General features: G+C 34.2%; 1 protein-coding gene across 4 annotated transcripts; it reads right to left on the reverse strand.

Annotated features, from left to right (window-relative positions):
• Nucleotides 1-734: 734 nt before the first annotated feature.
• mmut (methylmalonyl CoA mutase) lies at nucleotides 735-26,788 on the reverse strand. Of its 4 annotated transcripts, none has more exons than XM_079375250.1 (13): nucleotides 26,721-26,788; nucleotides 25,636-26,089; nucleotides 24,531-24,898; nucleotides 24,118-24,275; nucleotides 22,192-22,363; nucleotides 21,746-21,994; nucleotides 20,390-20,501; nucleotides 15,514-15,629; nucleotides 10,495-10,610; nucleotides 9,450-9,581; nucleotides 8,293-8,440; nucleotides 6,851-7,018; nucleotides 735-2,533 (listed from the first exon to the last, which is right to left on the reverse strand). In XM_079375250.1, exons 2-13 carry the CDS (start codon nucleotides 26,039-26,041, stop codon nucleotides 2,405-2,407), a joined length of 2,274 nt encoding a protein of 757 aa, XP_079231376.1. In that variant the 5' UTR covers nucleotides 26,042-26,089; nucleotides 26,721-26,788; the 3' UTR covers nucleotides 735-2,404. The 4 variants fall into 4 exon arrangements, with proteins under 4 accessions (XP_079231376.1, XP_079231379.1, XP_079231377.1 ...); XM_079375253.1 differs by having other exon boundaries at nucleotides 1,898-2,533; nucleotides 25,636-26,023; nucleotides 26,721-26,770; XM_079375251.1 differs by having other exon boundaries at nucleotides 1,898-2,533; nucleotides 26,653-26,729.

Genomic DNA, 26,788 nt, shown 5'->3' on the forward strand with positions numbered 1-26,788 from the left:
GGGTACAAAATTTAAATTACACTGTAAATATGAAATGGCATAAGCTATAAATTATGAATAGGTCACCAAGTCATTGACTCACCTGATTAATCATACTTTTCAGTGACTTAATTATTTTTTTGTGAATTCATGTGTTTGTGAATCCTCTATTAAAGATGTTGATGTTTGCACACAAATATGATACTTAGGATTTGATGCTTCCTAAATGCTGCTTTCTTTAAACACAAAGAAATCCAAACATTATTATTGACTCAATTTTCCCCATAAAATTGACTTTGGGAAACCACTAGTTAAGAAAATCAGGGTGTTTACCCATTTTACTTTTAAATAAAAAAAAGAAATGCTAAATTTACCACTGGATTATCAAGGTTGCATTGCTGTTATAATCAAGAATGCATGTACTTTGCCTTTCTTGAGGAGCCATCCAAAAAAGATGGATGTATCCACTATAGCATTCCTTTGAGAATCTCTAGTTTGAATATTCTACATCTCACTAACCCCTTGTAACCCAAAGTACACAAAAATGCATATTTTGCTGTTGCTTTGGCCTCTATGCCATTTTCCCAGTAAGCTAGAAGATTCATTAGGTCACAGATACAAAAAAAAAAAAATTTGAATATATATTCAGAATTTACTGAAAGCGATCTGTTCTGTATAGTTAACGTGGAAAAAAATGTTGAATTCATGCAACATTTAAAAAAGAAAATCTCATACTTGCAAAAATATTGTATTTTAAACAAGATGTTTTTATTTTCTAAAAATATAGATAAATTCTAAAAAAAAACACGATTAAAATCAAAGCCTCAAAATAACGAAAACAACATGAAAAAAGGCACAAAACTTTTGCTGAATGTTATTCCAATGTCTGTCAGGGAACACTTTATCAACATGTCCACACACTGAATAGATGAAAATATTCTTAAACTGTTGCATAAACCTGTCAACAACATAAACAGGCCCACAGCAGGAGTGACTATAGCGGCTTCTGCAAAGCTCACAGCCCATGAGACATGTGAACAAAATGTCAGACTGAATCACATTTCCTGTCATACTCGTTTTGTTGTTTGGAAAAATCAAGTTAGAGGTATGGGTTGTTGTTTTTTTTTGAGGGGATGCATCACAGCAGACAAACGCTGCATGGGGTCTAAACACGCTGGCAGGTGGTTATTATCATGAGGATCATGTGAAGTGACCGCTGAGATTTGCTCCCGTTTAAGATGATGGACACCAAGGCGTGAAATTCCTTTCAAAAACAGAAATCTGAGAAATTACCAGCATAAAGACTTGTTTTTTAAAGGAATAGTTCACCCAAAAATGAAACTTTGCTAAAGATTTACTCACCTTACACAGGATGTAGATAAGTTTGTTTCTTCATCAGAACAGATTTGGAGACAGTCAGCAATTACACCACTTGCTCACCAATGGATCCTCTGCAGTGAATGGGTGCCGTCACAAGTAATCCACACGACTACAGTCCAACAATTAACATCTTGTGAAGTGAGTCAAGTGGATTACTTGAGGATTATTGTTATATTTTTATCAGCTGTTTGGATTCTGACGGCACCCATTCACGGTAAAGGATCCATTGGTGAGCAAGTGTTGTATAATGCTAAATTTCCCCAAATCTGTTACAATGAAAAAAAAAAACTCCTTTACATCTTAGCCTGAGAGTTAGTCGATTTTCAGCAAATTTTCATTTTAGGGTGAACTACTCCTTAAACTGAAATTCCTTCACAAGAGCATTGCTACTTAAAGCAAGGTTTATGAGTGAATTACAAAACTTTAACATCATAAAATCAGCCAAAAGGCAGTCGCTGAAAGCAGATGTGGCCGCTCACTTTCAGGGTTTACGGTTTCATATGGACTTCTACTAGATTAGACACAAAATCTCAAAGATCCCAACATCCACATGTTCATTTTTACTGAAAGCAGAAACAGATGTTGCTCAATAAGATAGAGATCACGCATAATACATGGTACAATAAGTCTATAAGAACACACTCTGAGAAAAGACAGAAAGCTTCTATTACTGTATATATAAAATACATTATCCAAGTTAAGTTCCAGTGTTTATGGTGTTTTCTATTGGTGAATAAAACAACAAAACAGCTTCACTCCGATGAGAGAAAATTAAGAAATTATGGGTTGAAATAGCAAATGATGATATAAGAAAAGCGCTGGTGACCACATCAACATATTAATTTTAATGCATTGTGTCAAACTATACAAAATCAAAGACTGCTTTAACACATTTTCAATCAAACAAAGTCGATTTCATCTTGATTACACGGTCCTGTGATAACTGTTGGAATATCAAACATTTTCTGCTTTTTCTGAGTCAACCTTTTGAATCGCTGTCTTGAGCTTAAGTGCATATAGAGATGTTAGTGTGATTGTTCTGTGGTTACATGGCCTGTCGGGTCTTCTCCAGGCTTTTTTCAATGCTGTCAAGAACGTCCACCGCAGCTTGAGGAATTCTGGTCCCTGGGCCGAAGATGCAGCTGACACCGCTCTTGTACAGGAACTCATAGTCCTGAAAAGATGATGAGATAATCGAATCACGTAAAGCATCAATACTGAACTATGCCATGTCACGATTAGCAAACTAACTAATTGCTTTTAGATAAAAATGTCAATCACAGTCATAAATAGAAACAACTCAGTCTTGAACTAAAATAGAATGCAGTTTGTGTTTATATATATATGTATATAAGTTTGATTGGATGCACAACTTTTGACATAAACAACAAAAGACAATAGAACTGTTGTCTCCTTTTTGATAAGCCTATTTTTTCTATCATAACTATGCACAATTATATGGTCATCTGCATTATATTATTCACATTCAGCATGACTCAGTACTTGGCTCAAGACCCACCCATTGAGAACCACTGATTCAAACCCTCCCTTGCAAAGCAAATCACATCAGTGTATATTTTAACTGCCATGCCAAACGCTTGTGGAATCTACCTGACAGATCTGATCCAGTACAAACAAACGGATTGCGTGCGTTAAAAGGATTTTCATGTCTGCTTCAATTACCGCAGCTTCAGCTCCATCCGCTCACACTCACTACATGTTAGCACTCAATAATCAATTAATGACACTCAGGTAAGAAGTCTAAGGAACTAAAGACACCCCCAGACCTCAAACAACCAAGCCTAGGCTGAAATGGAATCCATTTCATGCATTCATGGACAAGTACAAAAAACAACAACACACAACTGCCAATGCATCTACGTAGCAACAAAGTAATTGCATGCATACAGGTTGCTACACACCATCCCATGTCCATATTCACTAGCTAAGAGATCATTATGCAGGAATGTGCAGACTGACCTTATACAGGTCCTAATTACACCCCACTGCGACTGAGAATAGAGATTGACCTATACATGAATGAATCGATCCTCTATCTGTTTATCTGTGTTATGTTGAAAGAGCAAGCAGCTTCTGGTTGAAGATGAAAATGTGCAAATTTACATTGAGTTTGAATTCAGGCTTTAGTTAGTTATTTGATTTGAGCACAAATGGCAGGGTAATACTAATTATAAGGCAATATTGAAAATAGTAGGGTTATTAAATAACAACGCATTATTGTACCATTCCAAAGAGGCACAAAATCATGACTGACTTTTTCATAAACTGTTCCCTCCTGGTGGAATGACCTTCCCAACTCAATCTGAGCAGCTGAATCCTTATGCCCATCTTCGAGAAAAGGCTAAAAACACATCTCTTCCATCTTTATTTGACCCTCTAATTCTTGCACTCTCTATTATAATTATATAGTCTTCTTTGTATCTATCTGACCCTTTAACAATAGCTTTCTTTTTTTCTATTCTATCTACTTGTTTTCTTAAAAAAAACACACACAAAAAAAAACCTTGCTATGTGTACTGCATTAGGCTAACCAAGACTTGTCATAGTGCTTGCATATTGTTCCTCTTTTGTTGGTTTTGATTGCTTTATTGTCCTCATTTGTAAGTCACTTTGGATAAAAGCGGATTAAAGCATTACTTTGGATAAAAGCTTTGCTAAATAACTAAATGTAAATGTAATGTATTAGATGTTACTGAATAAATGTTTGGGGCAAGTCATTTTTTAAGCCATTAATCATTTTATTCAGCAAGCCTGCATCAAATTGAAAAAAAGTGATAAATCTAGTTCTTTCAAAATGTATGCAAATAATCCCGAAAAAAGCTTTAACATTAAATAGCAAAAACAGTTTTCAACATTGATCATAAGAAATGTTTCTTGAGCAGCAAATCAGCATATCAGTATGATTTCTGGAGGATCATGTGACACTGAAGACTAGAGTAATGATGCTGAAAATTCAGATTTGCATACCAGGAATAAATTACATTGAAAAATAAATTAAAATAGAAAACAGTTCTTTTGAATTGTAATAATATTTCATAGTATTACTGTATTTCTGTTCAAATAAATATAGACTTGAGGATCATAATAGACTTCTGGCAAAAACAATTTTTAAAAAAATCTTTCTTTGGATCACTAAAATATATATCTATATGAAGAGTTTGGTTCCAAAACGCGATAAAGGCCATTTAAAAAAAAACGGAGTTTCCGCCAAAATCAGTATTGTATCTGGTCATTATTGAAAAGTCCATTTTTAATTTTACGCAAAATGCGATATCCGCCGTGTTATTCTATCATGTTTTCTCCCTATCTTTCCAAACCGCGACAAACGCCAGTCTCCCTTCTTTGCAGAATGCGATACATCCGCTCAACCAATCACAGCGCTCCATTCCACGCATTGTAAACAGTAATGTTTGGCATCCTAGTTTTCCTCATCTACTTTGTACTTTGTGATCAACAAATAAGCAAAACAAGTTAGGGCTGCACGATAAATTGCATGTGATTGCGCATCTCATTAGTAAAACCGGTTCTATGATTAGTAGTAAATCTCCTTCACGTGCTTTCAGATGGAGTGGCATTTAATACATAGAGCCATAGTTCACTGACAAGCTACGCAATATCGTGGTCATAATCACACATGAATCGCATGCAATGAACGTGATATTGCATAGCTTGTCAGTGTAAGTTTTTTGATTAATGCCATTAATGTTTTTGTTAATACAGCGTATACCACTAGTCAACTAAATGAATGTAACATGGCAAAGATGAATGCACTTTTGGAAGTTGAATGTAAGGGAAATATCAATTTGGAATTTCTGTGGTCTAATGTGATGTTGTTCATGTTTTTGTTCATGATGAAATTTTCTTTTGTTGTAATTAATTTATAGCATTAACAAGATAACCTGTTGAATTCATTTTGGGAGCTATGACTAATTGAATGTATTTTTAGTCCAGTGCCTGTATAAAAGATTAGTATTGACCAAGTTCAGAGGCTGTCATATGTGGATCAATTTACCTTGTTGTGTATTTTTAACAGTTTCAGTATATTGATTCAAATGATTTATTGCATTTTAAAGAAAAAAAAAAACATGTCATGGATTTATTGCATTTTTTGGGGGGGGGGGGGGTCACTTTTTATAATAAATATTTGAAAATCAAAATCTGGATTTGAATTTTTAATGTTATTATTACCTTTTGAAACAGAAAATTGTGGTTTTCATCTTGCCACTTTTGCACACATTTTTACTCAAATTAATCAAAATGGATTTATAGTGTTTTGGAACCAAACTCTTCCTTTGTTCCTTCCTTCATACATTCATATATATATATATATATATTTTTTTTTTTTTACAGTTTATCATAATGTGTCTCTAACACGATATCCACTAATGGTAAATGAATAGTTTTATTATAATATAATTATTATATAATTTTATTATTATAATAATTTTAAAAAATATTACTGGCCACAAACTTTTGAATGTAAGATTATTTATAGTTTACACTAAGCAGCAGCAGCATTTGCATTTAAGTTTAAAATTTTTCATTAGTTAATGCGTTCAGCAGGAATCAAACCCATGAACTTGGTGTTGCTGTCACCATGCTCTGAGCTACAAGAATCTCTTATATACAACATGATCTTCTTGCTACTATAAAGAGTCAAAATTCTGTATAGCGACCTGTGTATGTGCACATTAATTTCATTTTATATGAATGCAGCCTGAATTGCTAATTATCAGTGAGCTCACATGAATCGAATTCAATATTAATATGGCAAAGGTCAGACTGCTTATTATATCGACTCTGCAGGTATAAGCGGCCAACAACCCTTAATCAAGCTAAAATCAATGCAATATGTGGCCTTTCATGGCTTTCTGCTTTATTAATCAATAGAAAATGGTAATCTGACTTTTTGAGATGAGATTCCAAGATTTAACGATTAAGAGAAAAAAAAAACTTGACATTTCTGCCACTAAAAAAGCTCTTATCTTTTATTTACACATTGTGATTGGTAAAACTTCAGTTGAATCTAATCTACATCACTGTCAAAACATAATAATCAGGTTCTGGACAGATCATCTAAACTGAATGTTGTCCATGTCAAAACAAAGATAACAGCTTCCTTTGAACATCATGGATCATAAATATTATCTTCCTTACGATGTAAGGCCATCTGAGGTGTAGACGATTTATTTCAAGTGAAATCGAAGAATTACCTCTTGTGACGTCATTTCGAACAAAACCAGTCCAAAATTTTCATTTTTGGGTGAACTATGCCATTAAGGCAAAGTAACTACACCAGCTACTAACTGAAAAACTTGCTTCAAAGTTTTTGACTTATTTAACATCAATCTTCATACTCTCTTTTCCCTGAAACGGACAGATTTCACAGATGGATTTTCTGCCTGTGTAGGTATTCTCACACTGTGCCTCTGCTCATATGTCCAGCTGTCTATCAGTGGCCAGGTGTTACCTGTGGCGGTATGACCCCTCCGCAGATCACCATGATATCGGGTCGGTTGAGGTTACGCAGCTCTTTGATGAGTTCGGGCACGAGGGTCTTGTGTCCAGCTGCCAGTGTGCTGACACCCACGCAATGCACATCTGCATCCACAGCCTGCTGGGCGACCTCCAGCGGGGTCTGTCGTAATGGAAATGTAAACAACACAAGAAATGAGAAGCATTAAGGCTCGTTTACATCAAGAACAATAAATACAATCATAACTATATCAGCCTCCACATCAACGCACAATAGCATTCCATATATTACAAGTAAACACTGCACTTTTGTCATCTGTTCGCATTAAATGCTTGAGCTCTTTAAAGCAAGATGGATTCTGATTGGCTGTCCATGTTTTTATTATTCATGGGCTGGAATAAAATTATTGTGAAACTGATTTCAGTGATATAGTTCCTCTCTGCTGTTATTGTTATAGTTGTGGTATGGACTGGACTCATCTATTCTTTTAAACCTAGAACAATTTTTTAAATTATATTTGTATCATTATCATTGTAGTTATCGTCTTGGTGCGAATTAATATTTCTATTCAGCAAAAATGCATTAAATTGATCTAAAGTGAAAGTAAAGTTCTTTTGAACTTTCTATTCATCAAATAATTCTGAAAAAATTGCATCATAATTTCCACAAAAACATTACTGTTTTCAAAACTGATAATAAGAAATGTCTCTTGAGCAGCAAATCAATATATTAGAATGATTTCTGAAGAATCATGTGACACTGAAGACTGGAGTAATGATGCTGAAAATTCAGCTTTGCCATTACAGAAATAGATTACATTTTATAATATTTGGAAATAGAAAAGTGTTATTTTAAATTGGAATAATATTTCACAATATTACTGTTTTACTGTATTGTTTTACTGCATGCAGCCTTTGTTAGCATAAGAGACTTCTTTCAAGCACATTAAAAAAAACTTACTCCAGCATTTTAAATAGTAGCGTATATAAACCCTCACACTGTGTTTGAGGTCCGAGGGACATTTTTTCCCTTTATACCTAATAATCTAATGCAGAAACAGTTTTGTTCATGATGGTGCTGAGTATTCATGGAGCACAAATGAGAGATTTTGACTTATTTTGAAAACTGTGGAGAAGTGGGAGCTTAACTCTGAGGTATGCATTTGATCTGCTCAGTCATGGATTGAATGTTTTGATGTTCATGGCTCAGAAAGGATCTTTTAATTGATGATAGACTCTGCCCTTAAAGGAACATTAGGTGCTAAAATGTGTGAGATAAATAGACACGAGACAAGTTGAGCTCCATGAGCTGATTTCTTGAGCATCTTTAACACAAGGATGACTTTGGGAGAGAAGATATTTTTAACCACATATACAGAGAAAAACTCTTTTGAATAGAAGATCTAAAAGCAGCATCAGTTACAGCATCTCTCTTACCTGAAATAGCGGGCCGACGTCCACATCAAACCCAAGGTCTGCAAATCCGGTGGCGATGACCTTTGCCCCTCTATCATGGCCATCCTGTCCCATTTTGGCCACGAGCAGACGAGGATTTCTGCCTTCATGCTTTTTGAACTGTATGACTCTGAGAAACACACAGCATGATAGCATCAAATTACCAAAGTTTCCAACACTTTTATAGGTTTATAACTATATGATGGTAAGTTATTTTTTGGGTGAGCTATTCCTGTAAAGGAAAAAAACTGTGCTTGATTACTTCATATACCTTCCTAACAAAGTTACTTTTTTCCAGTGACTGAAATAAAGCCGTTTTCGGTAACTTAATTAAAGTTTAAATAAAATATTAATCTAAGATGAAAAACACAAAATAATCTTAAAATCTTCAGGCTGTAAGATCTGGATCTTTTGTAGGTTTAGTGTTAAAAATTGATGGTGTATTGTTTGATTTTTACGGTCTCACTCTCATCTCTTTTGTCAAACTAAGGTCACATGGGGGCGGACAGACAAGCTTTAATCAGACCCCACAAAATCCTTAAGACACACAAAGACAGCAATCCAGTGGAATCTCTGAGTTTTTCTCAGTCTGAGCTGTCTTTATTTATCACCAATTCAGCAGCTAAAGCTAAATCCAGTTACATTTAGCGCTTTTTGACAATAATAATAATGATGCCGTAAGGGTCAAAAGGATGTTATCAGGCCAAGCCATGGGTTCAGCTCAAGTGCAATAAAAGATTAAATGTCTGCAAAATGTTATTATTGCTCAATGTAATATTTTAATATTAGGTTGTACCATATATCTATCCATTAAAAGTTTTCTGTAAACTTTAGTTTTTAGTTGTTTTTATTGTTGTATTTTTTTATTATTATTATAATTACTAAATAAATATCATTTGAACTGCATATACATATTCACACACAATTTTGACTTTAATAATATACATTTCCAACAGTCAAGACCTGAGAAGGACCAGTTTTTATCCACTTATTTGGACATACTACTCATTTGACATACTAATTATATAGCATACTAATTTTAGCATACTATATAGTAGTAAAGCAAGCGTATCTGGATGTGGAGAATGAGTAGAGTTCCAGAAAGTGGCACTCCGCTTCAGGAATCTGCAAGCTCTTACCTGTTATGCGCCAGCGCTATCTCCTCATGCTCGCCAAATTCACTGCGGTACGCTCCGCTCACCATACGCGTGCTGGCCTTGTGCTCCCCGAAAACAGATTTCATGGCATCTGTGATCTCCCCCACCGAGCACCTACAGAATCCAACAGAATCCTTTAATCCACACATAATCCCATTATATCATGCAACACAATTCCTGTATTGTTGTTTGGATTGTTATACGATTGAATTTGTGCTTGCAGTGCAGTAAAACATGAGAAATCACATTCTATATGTTCAAAGCCCAATCTGCTGCTGAGAAATACCAGCTTCTCATTAAGCTTGGCAAAACACAGACATGCGGCACTAACTCGAGCTCTTCCAGCCGGACTTCCAAAAGCAGGAGTGTGTATAATCAAAGTTCAAAAAATTGACAGGATATATTCTGGACTGGAAACCCACAGGTCTGCATGAGAAAAAAGTGGGGGGAAAAAATCTAATATAATATATAAATAGTTGCAAATTTTAATCTGACTTTGTTTCTCACAATTCCAAGAAAAAAAGGCAGAATTGCAAGATATAAACTCAGTGTTTTAATTTATTTCTAGTTTACTACTCACAATCCTGTTTTTTTCCACCAAGGTATAAAAACATAACAATTTGGACTTTTTCCCTCCAGAATTGCAACTTTTAATCTCACAATTCTGAGTTTATATCTCTCATATCTCAGAATTGCTAGAAAAAAGTCTGAATTGTGAGATAAACCTGCAATTACTTATTTTTTTGGCCCCTGTACTCTTTGCAAATATGGAGGTGTAATCTCACCTGAGTTTCTTGTTACAGATGAATAATTATGCAAATGATTAGATATAAAGGTAATAAATACACTGATAAACAATAAATCTAATGAGCAATAAATGAAAAAGCAACCGACACACTAATTCTTCACACAAATAAATGACACCATAATATTATTTCAGGTTCAGGATTTGAATAAACCTTTTGTAAATGCGTTTGCTTTTTGGTTGAGATACAATAATTTTCAAAATTCATGAAGCCAGACCCACCGGGCTCTTGCAGCTTCCACGGCGAGCTCCAGCAGGTTTCCATCTCTGGTACGTGCACACTGTTCAATCGCAGCCAAGCACCTCTTCGCCACCTCTGCATCCCTGCTCTCTCTGACCTGCAGTGCAAACACAGCTTCATTATAATATGCAAACATTGACCCTGGATGAGCCAAACCAGGAATCAGCTCAGAGTGTATGAAAAACCAGTCAACGTCCATCTGAAATCATGTAGATGGAGATGTAAGAGAATATGAAAGTGAAAGAAAGTATTTCTTTATTAAGAAAGTATATAAATACATTGTGGGGAAAAAACAACCTCGGAAAATACAGCATATAGTGCAGATACTATTAACAATCAACTGAATTGCTTTAAATGCTGTACAAGGAGTGACTGAACTGTGAAGGCCAAACACAGAGGAGCTGTGATCATTCTTATCTTCTAGCTTGTGCTAATAAAATGACAAAAATGTAATTAACTAAAAAAAGTCCCACAGGATCATCTGACCATCTACATCATCTTTATTACACAACAAATTTAAAAGTACATTTTATTTCATGTACGTACAATGGCTACTACTAAGTACTTAACTAGGTAATTACTCTGTACTAAGGACACCTTATAATAAAGTGTTACATAAATTTTGTTTTGACTATGTATGTATGTATGTGCGTGTATATATGCCTATCTATATATGTGTATGTGTGTGTGTGTGTGTGTTATTCTAAAACCCATACTAATAATACTGATGGCTTTGCAGAATATAAAAGGGATCATAATAACATATATTTTATATTCTCCGAAGAAAAAGAATTCAAAAGAAAATGTCTTTTCAGACAGTAACATTTAGCTGGCCTGTCTGCCCTCTCTGTCTGATCAGCCGGACAATGCAGAGAAATTGTTAAGTGACATTAGAATCGAGGCACAGGAGGACATCAGTGTGCCATGACTCAGGGCATCATGGATACATGGACATTGTTATGGCTAATCATTTGCAAAAGAAAATCTGCTGCCAGACCCAAAGATGATGATATTAAAGCTGTAACAATTTGCTTGTTTTCTCGATGCATCGATTACAAACCCTGACGATATGAATCCATCTTGAAACATGCACGGATTTTTGAATCGTGAATAGTTCAGAATAGGATGAATTGCAATTTCTATAGCGATTCAATGCTTTAAAATATATACACATTAAATTACAACAAGCACAAATTAATGGAGGCCTTGAACAGCGTAGTTCGTGCCTCACATCTGTCCTTCACGTGCTCCACTATTTACCACCTGATATGGCAAAAATATCATATCACAATTCTTTGTCATGTTGGTTTTACTATTCTTTTAAGGTAACAAAATATAAAAAACGAATGGTGGATATTTAGGCCAAAGTGGGCGAAGATAAAAATCTTTCAGTAGTTTATATTTGTTATTAAAAAATAAGAACAAAGATACACATTACAAATACACATAATATACAAATAAAACAAACAGTGCTTTATTTTCAGGTACAATAGGTGTATTTAGCATTCAAGAAATTTAATGAAAAAAATTAAAAAAAATAAAAAACTATATAGATTGATTCCTATTAAATCAACTGTATTTTTTTTCATTCAAGAGTAGCGAGTTATTTTTTTTCTCTTTGTGTTTTGTTGTTTTAACATTAAAGAATAAAAATTCCATCATCTGTCTGTCGATTCTGTCAAAGTGTTTTATATTTATACCATCGTTTACTCAAAATTAGTTTTAAACCTGAATGAGTTTCTTTCTTCTGCTGAACATACATGCTATTTTGAAGAATGTGGAAAACCAAACAGTTGCTGGATATGATTTTTTTTTCCTACTATCAAAGTCAATGTGGACCAGCAACTGTTTGGTTACCCACGTTCTTCAAAATATCTTCTTTTGTGTTCAGCACTAGAAAGAAATTAATACAGGTTTGGGACAACGTGAGTGATTAAATAATGACAGAAATAAAATTTTTGGGTGACAGTTAATGACAGTCGGCAGCATGTTTAGTTCTGTCCCTTTAAGACCTGACCGCATCTAATATACAGGCACGTATCCATTTTTCTATCAACTGTTTACTTTCATTTTAGACATATGTAAACCTTATGTGTTTTGACAGTATAAGCTCAAAAGATAACTTAGTTGAGTAATCAGGAGCTGTTAGACAGGCGTTTTAGTGCCTACGTCAGCCCAGCGCGCGAATGAAAGGCAAGGCTTTAAAACACACGCAAATAATGTAATTCTGTGATTGCGAATAAGTGCAGTGTCCTGTGAGAGTTACCACCGCTGAGTTAACACTGATGTAAATGCATGTCATGCTGTACAGTACATAGAGAGGGCGGCGAACTGCAGCTGATAGAATGTGTGCTGTAGCCCGATACTACGATATTTCTTCAAAAGCAGATCGTGGAGACATTTTTATCATCCACGATCAAAAATCGTCATATCGCACACCCCTAAGTCCAACTAAAGATATACTTAAGTACATTTGATTATGCTAAAGTGGAACTATTGGAAGTTTACTTCAGATACACTTTAAACACCTTGCATTTAAAGACCGATATTATTATACGATCATACAATCCTCATAAATATTGACATTAAACACATTTAAAGCTTAATATTAAGAAATGTGCATTGTGCACAAGTAGTACTCCAAATAAAGTTTAATTATAATTTTTATATAAGTCTTGAGCGATATGTCAGAAATATATTAATAGATTTGAACTATACTATGAATTTAATTGTGAACCGTCTCGATTCATATCGTTCTGAATTGACAAAAATCATTCTTTAATTGAATTGAAACCCTATGAATTGTAAATCGTGAATCGAATCGATTTCACAGATTCACAGCCTAATGATTATATTACAATCTGTTTTGACAGTGCAATAGGGGAGGGAAATCATTTTAAATGTCAAAAAAAAAAAAAAAACTTTAAATTTTTTTTTCAAAATAAATAAAATAACCTAAAAATAAAAAAAAACAGTAAACAAGTTCACTGATTTTAAAGATTTAAAAGCACAAATGTGCAGCTTTTGTTTTTTTATTATATGCACTTCCAGTGCATTACTTACTTTAAACATATTTTCCATTCTTTTTTACAACATGAGAGAGTCTAAATTATGTTCCGACCAAGGTACCCAACATCACTCCACAGATGCAGTACATACACTACGTGAACCAAAGATATTTTGGGTAACCGTGAAGATTCCAGATCAAACAAACCACCTTCAAATCTTTGATCTGAAAACAAAACTGGGTGGCTGGCACTTTTAACATTACATCACAGCTGTTGATGCACTTATATTTTTAACATTAATATACAGACTGTCAACGCATGAGAACTCCCAGGCGACGTGCTGTAGAGTTGTTTTAACATCAAACTAAAGTTTATTTCTTAATGTGACAACACCTAAAACGACTCGCAAATAATTTTTCATTTATTTTTCACTAAAAAGCCATGAAGTGGATAAAAACATGATTTAAACGAGTGCACACACTCTTATCATGTCAAACTGCTGTATACATAGAAAACATGCAGCATAAATAAGTGGTGAATTAGATCTTCACTAAGAGCCATGCATTATTAGAAACTCGTGACATTAAATGAATCATATGTAATATTTGTTTCTATGTGAAAAGCTGAACAAACTGATTCACTAAAATGATTTGGTCAATGTTCGGAATAGCATACTACTACAACACCCTTGCTATTGCTGCAGTATAGAGTGTGTAATATATGTGCAGTGCGATGAGGTCAGGTGGCAACACTGTATCCTGCATCATCCTGCAAAATTGATTTTGCCATGGCCAGTCAACTCTATGCTATACTATATGTGTTCATTACTGAAAACTCATGAGGTATATGAATGATCCTTTGAGGGTCAAGATAAATGCACTCCAACATCAAAGCATTCCATCTGAATTGATGCAGGAGGTCAACTGATGACCAAATTAAATGCAATTCAGGGCATCTACAACATTATCAAAACTAGCTGTTAATATTTCTCAGCTGACTGGAGTTGCTGTGCTCATTGTGTGCAAAAGAAGACTTTTCAAATAGCTCACACAAAAAGGACAACTAGAAATGTACCGCATATGTACATACTGTTGTCTATTATGATCACCAACCAGATAAAAAAATAAAATAAAATTAGTAAAAGTAATACAAATTAAACAAAATATTGTGAAAAAATATTACAATTTATGATAGCTGTTTTCTATTTTAATATATTTTAAAATGACATTTATTCCTGTGATGCCACGCTGAATTTTCAGCATCATTACTCCAGTCTTCAGTGTCACGTGATCCTTCAGAAATCATTCCAATATTCTGATTTGCAGCTCAAGAAACACTTCTTATTATCAATGTTGAAAGCAGTTTTTCAAGACTTTTAATGAACAGATAATTTAGAAATAGACATTTTTAACCTTGTGTAACCAAAAATGTACTTTCTTTCACAAATGAATGCATTCTTGCAGAATAAAAGTATTCTATAAAAAAAGATCAAGGAGATGTTTCACTTGACTCAATTTAAAAAGTAACTCTTCCATTTCCAATCATCTAAGCTCCTCCTGCCCTTTAAATCAGAAAATAGACACTGTGAATTGACACAGGAATCAATTTAGTTAGGTGACACAAATGTTAAAATACCTGTCTGCCCCTTTGCTTTTAGAAAAATGGTAATTGCTTCTCTCCATGCTCCTACATCACTGAATATAATTCTATAAAGTTCTGAGTCAATGTCACGTATGTTTTTAATGGCCACAGATCTGTATTGCAATGATGAATACAATGATGAGTTTCTCTGAACAAAATTATAAATTCTGGTCATTTTTATGAAGCACTTCAAGTACTTGATTTAATTACAGCCCTTGATTGTGATTAGGTAACTTCACAGAGAGCTCTGCTGGGAAGAGACTATATGTAACCATTTCAGATCGTGTCAACACGGATGAAGGCACTTGACATCAAAATCCGTGCAGTGAATCATTGCCGGAGGGAACTAACCTTGCGCAGCTTTTCAATCTGCTTGTTACGCACGGCTGTGTTGTCAATGGCGAGCACGTCCACAGTTTCTTCCTTCTCCAGGCGGTACTTGTTGACCCCCACGATGACCTCAGAGCCTATAGTGAGACAGAGAGACGAGGGCATCAACAGAGTGTGAGGGCATCAGCAGAAGAACCTAAATAATGAAGGGCGATGCTTAGAGATGCCTGGAGGTGAAATAAACCATCTCAGATTTGCAGATCTTGGTGTATGACCATGTAGCTCCAGGTCGGAGGACAGAGCTTTAATGGGCTCCTTTCACCTCATTATGAGACGATAATAATCAGTCATAAATATAGAAACAGGAGCTCACAGGAAGTGTTCCATAATATAACAGCATGTTCATTATGAAAATACAGTATACAGAAATACAGTACTGTTCTGGGTTACAAGGTCAATAAGGTTTATTTATTTTTTTTAGAAATTATTTCTAGATTTTTGTCTTTTGAGCAAGGATGCATGTAACTGATCAAAAGTGACAGTGAGGACATGTATAATGTCACAAAATATTTCACTTTTTTTCTCTTTTCTTTTGCACTTTCAATTCATCAAAGAATCCTGATAAAAAAATACCACCGTTTCCATAAAAATATTATGCAGCATAACTGTTTTCAACAGTGATAATAATCAGAAATAATTCTAGAGCAGCAAATCAGCATATCAGAATGATTTCTGAAGGATCATGTGATACTGAAGACATTTTTCTGAAAATTCAGAAATTCCTGATAAAGTCTGTGCCCTATCAGCTACTAAAAAAGTGACAAACCCAAAAGTTTCTGAAAAAAAAAAACTGTGAAATCCTGAAAATAAGTGAAGTGAATGACAGGCTGGTCTGCTCATTCATATTTCACTTCTCTCCTAAAACGTTCCCATGAACACAAGATAAAATCGCTGAGGTGCTATCAAGAACAAAACCTTGAGCTTCTAGGGTCAGAACGAATGCGGGGAGCTTCAAACATCTGCTGTGAAGCCAATATGGCTAAGTTTTTGTTTGAAATGATGTTCATTGCATCTTCTGGGCAACTTCAGATCTGTGACATTCGCTGATAACCACAGCCTGAGAGGACCATCTGAAGGTCATAGAGAAATGCTGGAAAACTGAGTTTAGAGTTTCAGGACCACACTGAACATCTTGGATTTGTAAATAAAGTTTAATGATTATAAAAAATGTAAAACAAAGAAACATCATGCCATAAAATGAATTAGAACTATTTCAGGTAGTTTAGCTCAAGTGCTGTTGTCAATACAGCAATAGGAAAATGTTATTGTTTTCCATTTAACTTTTAACTCAAATTGTTATGCTGATGATATGAAGTAATAAACTAGGGGGAAAAAATGCAAAACAGAAGTCTTCAACTTTGAACCACAGTTTGAATTATTTAATCAGTGCTGTGCAATATTAGGCTCTCATGAAATGGATGTGCGGTTCATAGCAAGTGTAGCTCCTGCATCCATCACTTCATTAATGTGTTCATTTATTTACAGACTTTCTGTCCACCTTAGGTTCAGAAGGAAGCGTTAGAGTGGCTTCTGAAGTCTTTAGCGATAACTGTGTGGTGGTTCACCCTAAAGGAAAAATCACTTGCGCAACGGCCAGTAAAATATCCAGCTGTGGGACATTTAAATCATGCATAATTCCTTGGAAAAAGAGTCACTTGCAAACCATTACCTTATGTGAAGAAACACTCGATTAGAGACATCAAACTTCAAGCCTGAGGATTGGAAATATAGGCATGCATGTGAAAATGAAAATCTTGTGTTTCAATTTTAACACTAAAGTAGTTGGCATGATGATTGTTGCATGAAGGTGCATGTTAAAACAGTGCCCTCTAGTGGAATTGTATTTATCAATCAGTACAAGCATTAAAGACGGATGTGTTCTCAAAACAGCATGTCAAAATCTGAGATCTCTGACTTAAAAAACCTTTAGACGACACAGACAGCACAATCATTTAAAAATAGTCAATGCTACTATCCCTGCAGCTGCTGTGCTGGCTAACATGCCGAACAATGTGTGTTGATCAGAGCATTATGCACATCTGTGTACCTGCTACCTAGAAAGTAGGTTTGAATTTGACATTCGTGGGGACATGACAGCAGACAACATCCCCCTTCATATCCAACTACTACAACATTTTTGCATTTATGATGCTTTTGACAACAGTTTCATTTCATCTAAAGTCTATTTATAGCTGTGATAACATACACATAATTCATAAAGAGAGCTTTTTATGTTATGGCATCAGACAATAATTACACAATTTTGATTATGTGAAACCAACAGCATTACAGCAGCAGTTTAATAGTTGTTTTCTTTGGACTGTTTGACTACTCAAAAGAGAATATAGCAAAATATAACTTTATTAATTTGTGTTTTCTGCTAGCCAAATTTCACATACATAAAAATTTGGCTCTAAACCTCTCTTTTCTTTACTCAGAGTTGATCTAGACAAGTATATGGAAACTCCTAAGCTCTGTTTATCCTAAAAAACTGTATGTCTACATTCATCCTATGTGTCCTATTAAGTTGTTGATTTGTTATTATTATTATAATTTTTTTTTTAGACTTATTTATTTTTGTTAACCTGGCAACACATCCCTTACGAAAATTAGGCTATAATGGTAATCTACACTACTACTGCATGGTTAATTTTCTTAAGGGATTTGTTTCTGTGTATACTTAATTTATTTTTATTTTATAACTACTGCCTTAATTGTTAGATGTTTTGTACCGTTTAATAAAAAAGAAAGAAATCAGACAAAAAGATTTGCGATACACGCTTCTAAGTTCTGATCTGAATCAAATGATTCACAAACCCGCTCCAAAGATCCGATCTATGATTCATCAAATGATTCGTGCTCCGAAGTCTTGATCTGAATCAAATGATTCGTAAATCATCATTTCAGATTGGGACTTTGGAGCATAGGCCTATATCACAAATCTTTCAATTAGCTAAATGATTCACAAACTCATTCTAAATCAAATGATTCCGGCTCTGCCCACCGAAGTCCCGATCTGAATCCAACGATTCGCGATCCGCGCTACAAAGTCCAGATCTGAATCAAATGATTTGCGAACCTGCTCCTAAATCGATCTAAATCAAATTATTTGCAATCCGTGCTCCTAAATCCCGATCTGAATCAAATGATTCACAAATCATCATTTCAGATTGGGATTTCAGACCAGTATCACAAACCTTTAAATATGCAAAATGATTTGCGAACCCGCTCCGAAGTTCTGATATGAATCAAATAATTCGCAATCCGCGCTCCAAAGTCCCGATGTGAATAAAAAGATTTGCGATATAAGGATCATTCGAAACAAATAATTATTTTGTTATGCAATGGTTTAACGGATTCTGAGTTTCGAAAGCTCCGTTTCACCAATTACTACGTGATTTTTAAAATCATTAGGTGATGTGAAATAAAAAAAAAACAAGTGGATGGCTCTTTTGATCTGGTTTTTGCTAGTGAATGGAGTTCATTCAGATCATCTGGAGCAGTTCCAGCGTAAATGACTTGCTAGTTTTATGACATTAACTGAAATAAGTGAAAAAATATGATGTTTACAAATAAAATACTATATTTTTATTCCAAAGACAACTGCTTTCCACATTGAAACATCCAACACAAATCTACGAACATATTCAGGTGAGATAATTAACCGGTTTACTGCTAACTAGTGAAACACTGCTGCACCTCAAAATCCATGTTAGATGGAAACATTGTACATTATGATAAAGTTTGTAGCTTGATGACCATTGCAATTCAGTTGGTGACAGTAGGAAATAAGTTGAAAGCATCCAGTCATCTTACCATTGAAGTACATATGAAGTTTAAAAATGTCCTTTTCTTCTTTTCAATTTTGCATTTCCCTGCTATTTGGTATTTATTTCTATGTTGGTGCTTCACTTGACAGGTTGACAGGCTGAATTCTTTCCAGGCAATTTCCAATGTTCCAATGCATTCTCTCCAATCTAATTTCTGAGCCTCTCACAGTGACTACACTGATAACAAGCCACATTACCTTCGAGACAGGCTGTAATACTGCTATTGACTTCAAAATGAACAGATGCCACTTCAAAACACACCCTATATTCAAAAGCCTCTCCAAAGGTTGCTGATATTTCATGGAAAGCTTGTCAGTGCTTTTGAAAAATCTGTCAAACAGAGTGCATTGACATAAGCCGTTTAGAAGATGTGTGGTGTGGTGTGGTTCAGTAAAGCCTCAATTTTTGCTTGACTGACTGATTGATGTTTCCACAGCAGATGACCGTTATGTGACATCTGCCTCAACATCCACTCACTTGTGAACAGCTCCTGATCTATTTATACCTAAAAGAGAGAAGAAGTGACCTCAAAACCTCTCTGTAAATCCCAGGACCCTTACTGTTTGAGTACCTCCATTCAGATTCAATCATCAGGAGCATCAACCACTCCATGCAACGGTTACAATGTCATCGCTAACCTAGCTTACTGTAGGGATGGTGCTTTGTTCAAGCAGAGCCAGTATGAGGAGGAAGAGATATACCTCTTTTTGAAAAATGTTTTAACAGAAGCTGAATTTGGTTATTTACTCTAGAATGCACGTCATGTAAGTTTTAGGCCAAGGCCATTCAATTAGACTGGAGCTGTACTGTATGTCAACTGCCTATTCAAGCAAGCACAATGCTCTCAATGTGAGTTTATATGTCTGTTTTTAATGCATATGACTAGTCAAGACCACTTCCATTAGTCATGGAGGTTTCTGAAGTAGCACTTTAGTTAAATGGAATATTAGTCACGTGTCCTGGGCTGTAATCATGTATTCAGTCATGTGTGCGTTTTGCTTTGCTACCTGAATCAATGCGCGCTTGTCTGCGGGCGGCACATTCCTCGATGCGCAGTTTGGGAATTCCCTCGGCTACAGCACGGGCCATACCACCCATGTCCTCAATCTCAGTGATGAACTAAACAAGACACAAAGAGAACAGAACTCAATTAAACAAACACAAATATCACAGATATTTCTACCTACTGAGAAACAAATCAGAGTGCTTCGGAGTAGGAATATCAAGGCTTACTTTAAGCAATTGCTTATTTTTATAAATCCAAGAATTACTGTTATTTTATAATAATAACAATAAATAATAATATTACATTCTAAATTCATATTAATTTCAATAAATTCAAATGAAACATTATTTGAATTTATACTTTTAGTCATTTAGCAGACGCTTTTATCCAAAGCGACTTACAAATAAGAAAAAGTAACTAAAACTAAAAGTTAACACTCTGTAAATACTCTATACACACCTAAATTAAATAAAATTGACAAATGCATACAACAACAACATTTCAATAGTAAACATATAAAGGAAAAAAATAAATAAAATAAAAATAAAAAGCGATACTAATTAATTGTTACTTAATACTAAGTAATAATATTTATACAATTTAATAAATTAATAAGCCAAGTCACTTTTATTTATATAGCACTTATAATGCAATACAGATTCTTTCAAAGCCTAAACAGGAAAATTCACTAATTATTAAACAAATCCAAATTCCGGTGTAAAGCATCTCTGCTGCTTAAATTAAAACTGTATTAATAAAACAATAAAATAGATGTATTACTAATATGTACTTCTATCATCATTATAATTAAATGTATCAATTATTTTATTATCATTATTATTTAATGTGTACTATGTAATATTTAACATGCATGTATAACAATAATGCAATTTATAATGATATTATTATTATTAATAATTTATTTTGACCATATTAACCACCCACCATATTTATTATTTATTTTAATTGTTATGTTTAATTATTTTTTTACTAAATTATTATTATAGTAGTTAAAATATTATTATTATAACAGTACAGACTTTTAATACTGACCAGAGATCATATCAATTACCAAACATAACATAAAAATGTGTATCAGCCAAAATTTCTACAGTGTATGCTGTCATTAATCATTTAATGTGTTTATGAAGTGTTTAATTACAGATCTAGATATAAAGTCAGGTGTTTTTTTTTTTATTATGCGGACATATGAGGGTAAAAATCCATTACCAGAGATTATAATTAAATACACTTGTCACCACTTGTTATGATGCAAAACGCATAAATATGGGCAGATTAGAGAAAGTTTATCAAGATAATAGAATTTTTTTAATGAACGGTTCTCTATAGTACGAACCTTGAGCGCTGAGTTGTACACGTCATTGGTGAGGGCCTCCATCATGTAGGACCCACCCCAGGGGTCAGCCACCTTCGGGACGCCTGACTCCTCCTGGATGATGATCTGTGTATTGCGGGCAATGCGAGCGCTCTTGACGGTGGGCAGACCCAGAGCCTCATCAAAAGAGTTTGTGTGCAGAGACTGTGTGCCTCCAAACACTGCAGCCATGGCCTCGATCACGGTACGGATCACATTGTTGTAAGGGTCCTGAAGAGCAAATGAGGTAGATTAAATCAGACCCATCAGAACATAATTTGTTCAAAATACAGCAGCATTTTGGAAAATGATATTTCACTGTGGACGCAGCTACCCAGCATATCATCACAGAAATTTAAGATAAGATACTGCATGAGCAGTTAGAGCCGAGTTCAGCAGGCGGTTCTCGAGCTGTGCAGTGACAGTACCTGCTCAGTGAGGGACCATCCTGATGTCTGACAGTGAGTTCTCAGCAGGAGGGATTTGGAGTTCTTGGGTTGGAACTTCTCTTTGATAAGTGTCGCCCACAATCGCCGCGCTGCCCTCAGCTTCGCTATTTCCATATAAAAGTTCATGCCGATCCCCCAGAAGAATGACAATCTAAAAAGAGATCATGCAAAAAAATTAATAAATAAATAAATCACACTACATGCCTTCATACTGTATATGAAACCTTTAGAAAACCAATACATCAGAGTTGTTGTTATTTAGAATCATCATTATTATTTTTCAAATGTATTATTAAAAATAATTATAGTACTTGAATTAATTAGAAATAATGCATATGCAGTAGTGATATCAATAATTAGACCAATATTTATTTAAACAATACAATTTAATATGTATTTCTAGTAGTAGTAGTAGTAGTGCAATAATAATAATAATTTAATAATATTATGTGACCATGGACCACAAAACCAGAGATTTATACATCATCTGAAAGCTGAATAAATAAGCTTTCCATTGCTGTATAGGATTCCACTGATGTATGGTTTGTTAGGATCAGACAATATTTGGCCGAGATACAACGAGTTAAAAAAAAGGAATCTGAGGGTGCAAAAAAAAATCAAAATATTGAGAAAATCACCTTTAAAGTTGTCCAAATTAAGTTCTTAGCCATTCATATTTCTAATCAAAAATGAAGTTTTGATATATTTACATTAGGAAATTTACTAAATATCTTCATGGAACATGATCTTTGCTTAATATCCTAATGATTTTTGGCATAAAAGAAAAAAATAATTATTTTGACCCATACAATGTATTTTTGGCTATTGCTATAAATATACCCCAGCGACTTAAGACTGGTTTTGTGCTCCAGGGTCACATATTATAAACATTCATTTGTAGTTTGTAATACTAAATTACCATATAATTATAATTATCATCTTTGTAATGTATTAATTAATATGCATTAAATAAAAATTACGGTAATTAAATTAATTAGAAATAATGTACTCACATTTAGTATTAGTAATAGCAATAATAATAATTATAATAACATTTATACAGTCAATACAATTTAATATATCTGCATTAGTAAAAAATGACTAAATAATAAACAATAAAATAGATTAATTATTATACACTTCGAGTAGTAATAATAGTATTCATTATTTTATCATCAGTATTTTGTAATATATTATTTAATATGTATTTACTATTAATAAAATATTTTAAAACAACTATCATGAATAATAATAGTAATATTAATAATAATATTATTACATTTAATACGTCATAAAAATTTTAAACATTTCATTAATTAGCAAAAATCCAGTAATTAAAATCTGTATTAATCATTAAACATGAATTAATAAAAATGTATTATTGTTATTATTACTTACTTATTTTGCTATCATTATCATTAACGCAAATAATTGCATGCAATACATAATGTTATTTAGGAAGTATTATTATTATAGACTTTTTCCACATTTCCGGGTTTCTCAGAAGCAAAGTCGTCATAGTTGGGTATTGAAGACTACAATAAATATATTTTTTGCATTCCCATTTGTTCAAAAAGCAAAAGAAAACTCCACAATAGCGTTTTCACGACTTTCAAAAAAAGGGAAAAAATTGAGAGAGACTGATAACAGCAGTCAGAAGAGAGAACGATGTTAAATTTACCGTTCCTTCCATAAGCGCTGCATTATAAACACCCTCGCATTAGCGTTAACTAGTTTTTTCTTTTTTTGTAATTTGATGCAAAAGTGATTCAAAATAAAGTATAGTGTAATAAATGTACAAAACTTTTGAGATTTTACATTGAAATGCATCATCACAGTCTTGCGAAAAGGGTCCATTGTTATTAAGAAGAGAATGGATCTGACAAAGTGAATTTCCAAACTAACCTGGGAGCGAACTCATCGATGGTGAGTCCAGCCTTCAGTCCGGTTCTGCAGTACTCCAGTCCATTAGCAATAGTGTAAGCCAACTCCAGGATGGCATCAGCTCCAGCTTCCTGTATGTGGTATCCACTGATGGAAATAGAATTAAACTTGGGCATATTCTGGAAGAAAGAAAATCCAATGTGTTACAGAGTATGGAGGTCAGATACCATCTGAATATTAATTTGACAAAGATTGTCAAATCTACAAGGCTGTAAAAAGCACGTGTGTTAGGATGCTGAAAACTCAATCACTGGAGGAAGAAGAAAAAATTAAATAAATATGAGAGATTTAAAAAAAATTCTCTGAGCACTTTAAAAACGGACAGTGGACTGTATAAAAAAAGAAATATAAAAGTCCTGTCACTCAAGCTGTACCTTTGAGGTGTAGGCAAAGATATCAGCAATGGCGTGCATTGACGGCTCTGGAGGGAAGATGTAGGTGTTTCGCACCATGAACTCTTTGAGGATGTCGTTCTGGATGGTGCCGGTCAGCTTCTCCTTGGGCACGCCTTGCTCTTCTCCGGTCACGATGAACATGGCTAGAATGGGAATGACGGCTCCGTTCATTGTCATGGATACCGACATCTTCTCCAGTGGGATGCCGTCGAACAGCAGTTTGGTGTCTTCTGCGGTGTCGATAGCTACACCTGCCATTCCCACATCCCCGTGAACTCTGGGATTGTCCGAGTCATAACCTCTGTGTGTCGCAAGGTCAAAAGCTACAGAAAGGCCCTGCTGGCCCGCTGCAAAGGTAAAGCAGTTTGTATATGACTTGTATCAAACATTCAGCCAAACCCTGACCTAAATATTTATTAGCAGTCCCTCTGAGATCTTAATTTAATATTCTATCAACACATTCATGGTAACATGGCATGCAAATAAACAATATTTGTATAATATAACATTTAAATTTTAATATAATTTTTTTTTTATATATATATAGATCTTTTTAGTAAGAGTTTTGTTTTATATTATCTATTAAAAGAAGTCATTAGAAGATTAAAAACATTAAGTTATAATCTTAAAAGACTTTTGCACTATATAAATATATTTATATAGATACTTATATAAAATACTTTAAAAAAAAAAGTATTATCTATCAATATAAATTATTGTTGAACATTTAGTCTTAATCTTCTTAAAAGTATCTTATAAAATTGATTTTATATTATAGAAATATATTTATATAAATATAACAATCTTAATAATTGTTTTATTTTATATTATCTATCAATATAAGTTCATACAATATAAAATGATATAACTTTCAGATATATTATTTAGATATTTTTATTATATATATATATATATATATATATATATATATATATACACACACACATTTTTTTCAATGCTTTATTTTGACTATTTTAAAATGATTTATTTTATTAGACTTTTTTATGACAGTATTATTTTATAATTCAATATATACTTTCACTTGATAGTTTCTCTCGGTAGTTTAAATGCTTTGATATCATACCTTTAATATTATCCCTGTAAAATTTGTTGCTTTCCTCTACAGTGCTGAATCCAGCATATTGCCTGATGGTCCAGGGTCTGTAAGTGTACATGGTGGGGTAAGGCCCTCGGGTGAACGGGAAGACTCCTGGCAGCTCATCTTGGATGGCGGCGGTGTCAGTCTGAGTGTACACAGGTTTAATAGAGATGCCTTCTGGGGTCCTCCAGATCAGATCCTCTGGGTTTTTCCCTTTCAGCTGCTTCTTGGCCAGGGCGGCCCAGCCCTCGTGGAGCTTCACTTCATCTCTGTGTGGGGCGGCGGTACGGAACGGTCTGGGGTGACGCTGGGGGTCAAGGGTCGAAGATACAGATGCCCCCAGAAGTCGTCTGGCTGTCAAAGACACGCATGCCTTCCGTGCAGTCAACATGTTGTATGCATTAGGTAAAGGACAGCAGGTTTAGTTACTCATGGATATCTAATAAAAAGAAATAAAAAGAAACAGAAAAATATTTTAACACTGATAAATAGGAATAAGAAATGAGAGATGAAATAAGAAATGTTTCTTATTTCTGAAGGATCATGTGACACTAAAGACTTGAGTAATGATGCTGAAAATTCTCATTTTTAAAATATGTTCAAATAGAAAACATTTATTATAAATTCTAATAATATTTCACAATATTACTGTTTATTGATTTATTTGAATGATTCCAAACTTTTGACCATCCTGAACACTGAAAGTCACCCACAGAGATGTTTTTATGACTAGGATTGTTCTGACTAAACACACCTTATAAAGACTTCAGACGTGGCTTGACAGAATAGCATTTAGCATTGTTTTATTATAATATATATATAAATTACATTTAATGCCATTAATCAAAGCACGTCACGTTTAAAACCCGTATGCATCTCTGCCGATGAACTGCTTTTACTTTTTGTCCATTAAAGTTAAAGTTGTATAAGTTACACCTTAAAGCCCTTGCATACTAACAATAATTGACAATCTAGGACAATGTACGTCAAAATAACACCTACATACACGCGCTGACACCATAATGTTTTACAACAAAACGTTTAAATACAAAACCATATAAATTTCTGACCTTGCGTTCTCTCTATTTACCAGACACCGACGACACACGCTGACAGGCGTGTTGCGTTCCAGCCAATC

Source organism: Barbus barbus (genome assembly GCF_936440315.1).
Source record: "Barbus barbus genome assembly, chromosome: 24".
Lineage (NCBI taxonomy): Eukaryota > Metazoa > Chordata > Actinopteri > Cypriniformes > Cyprinidae > Barbus > Barbus barbus.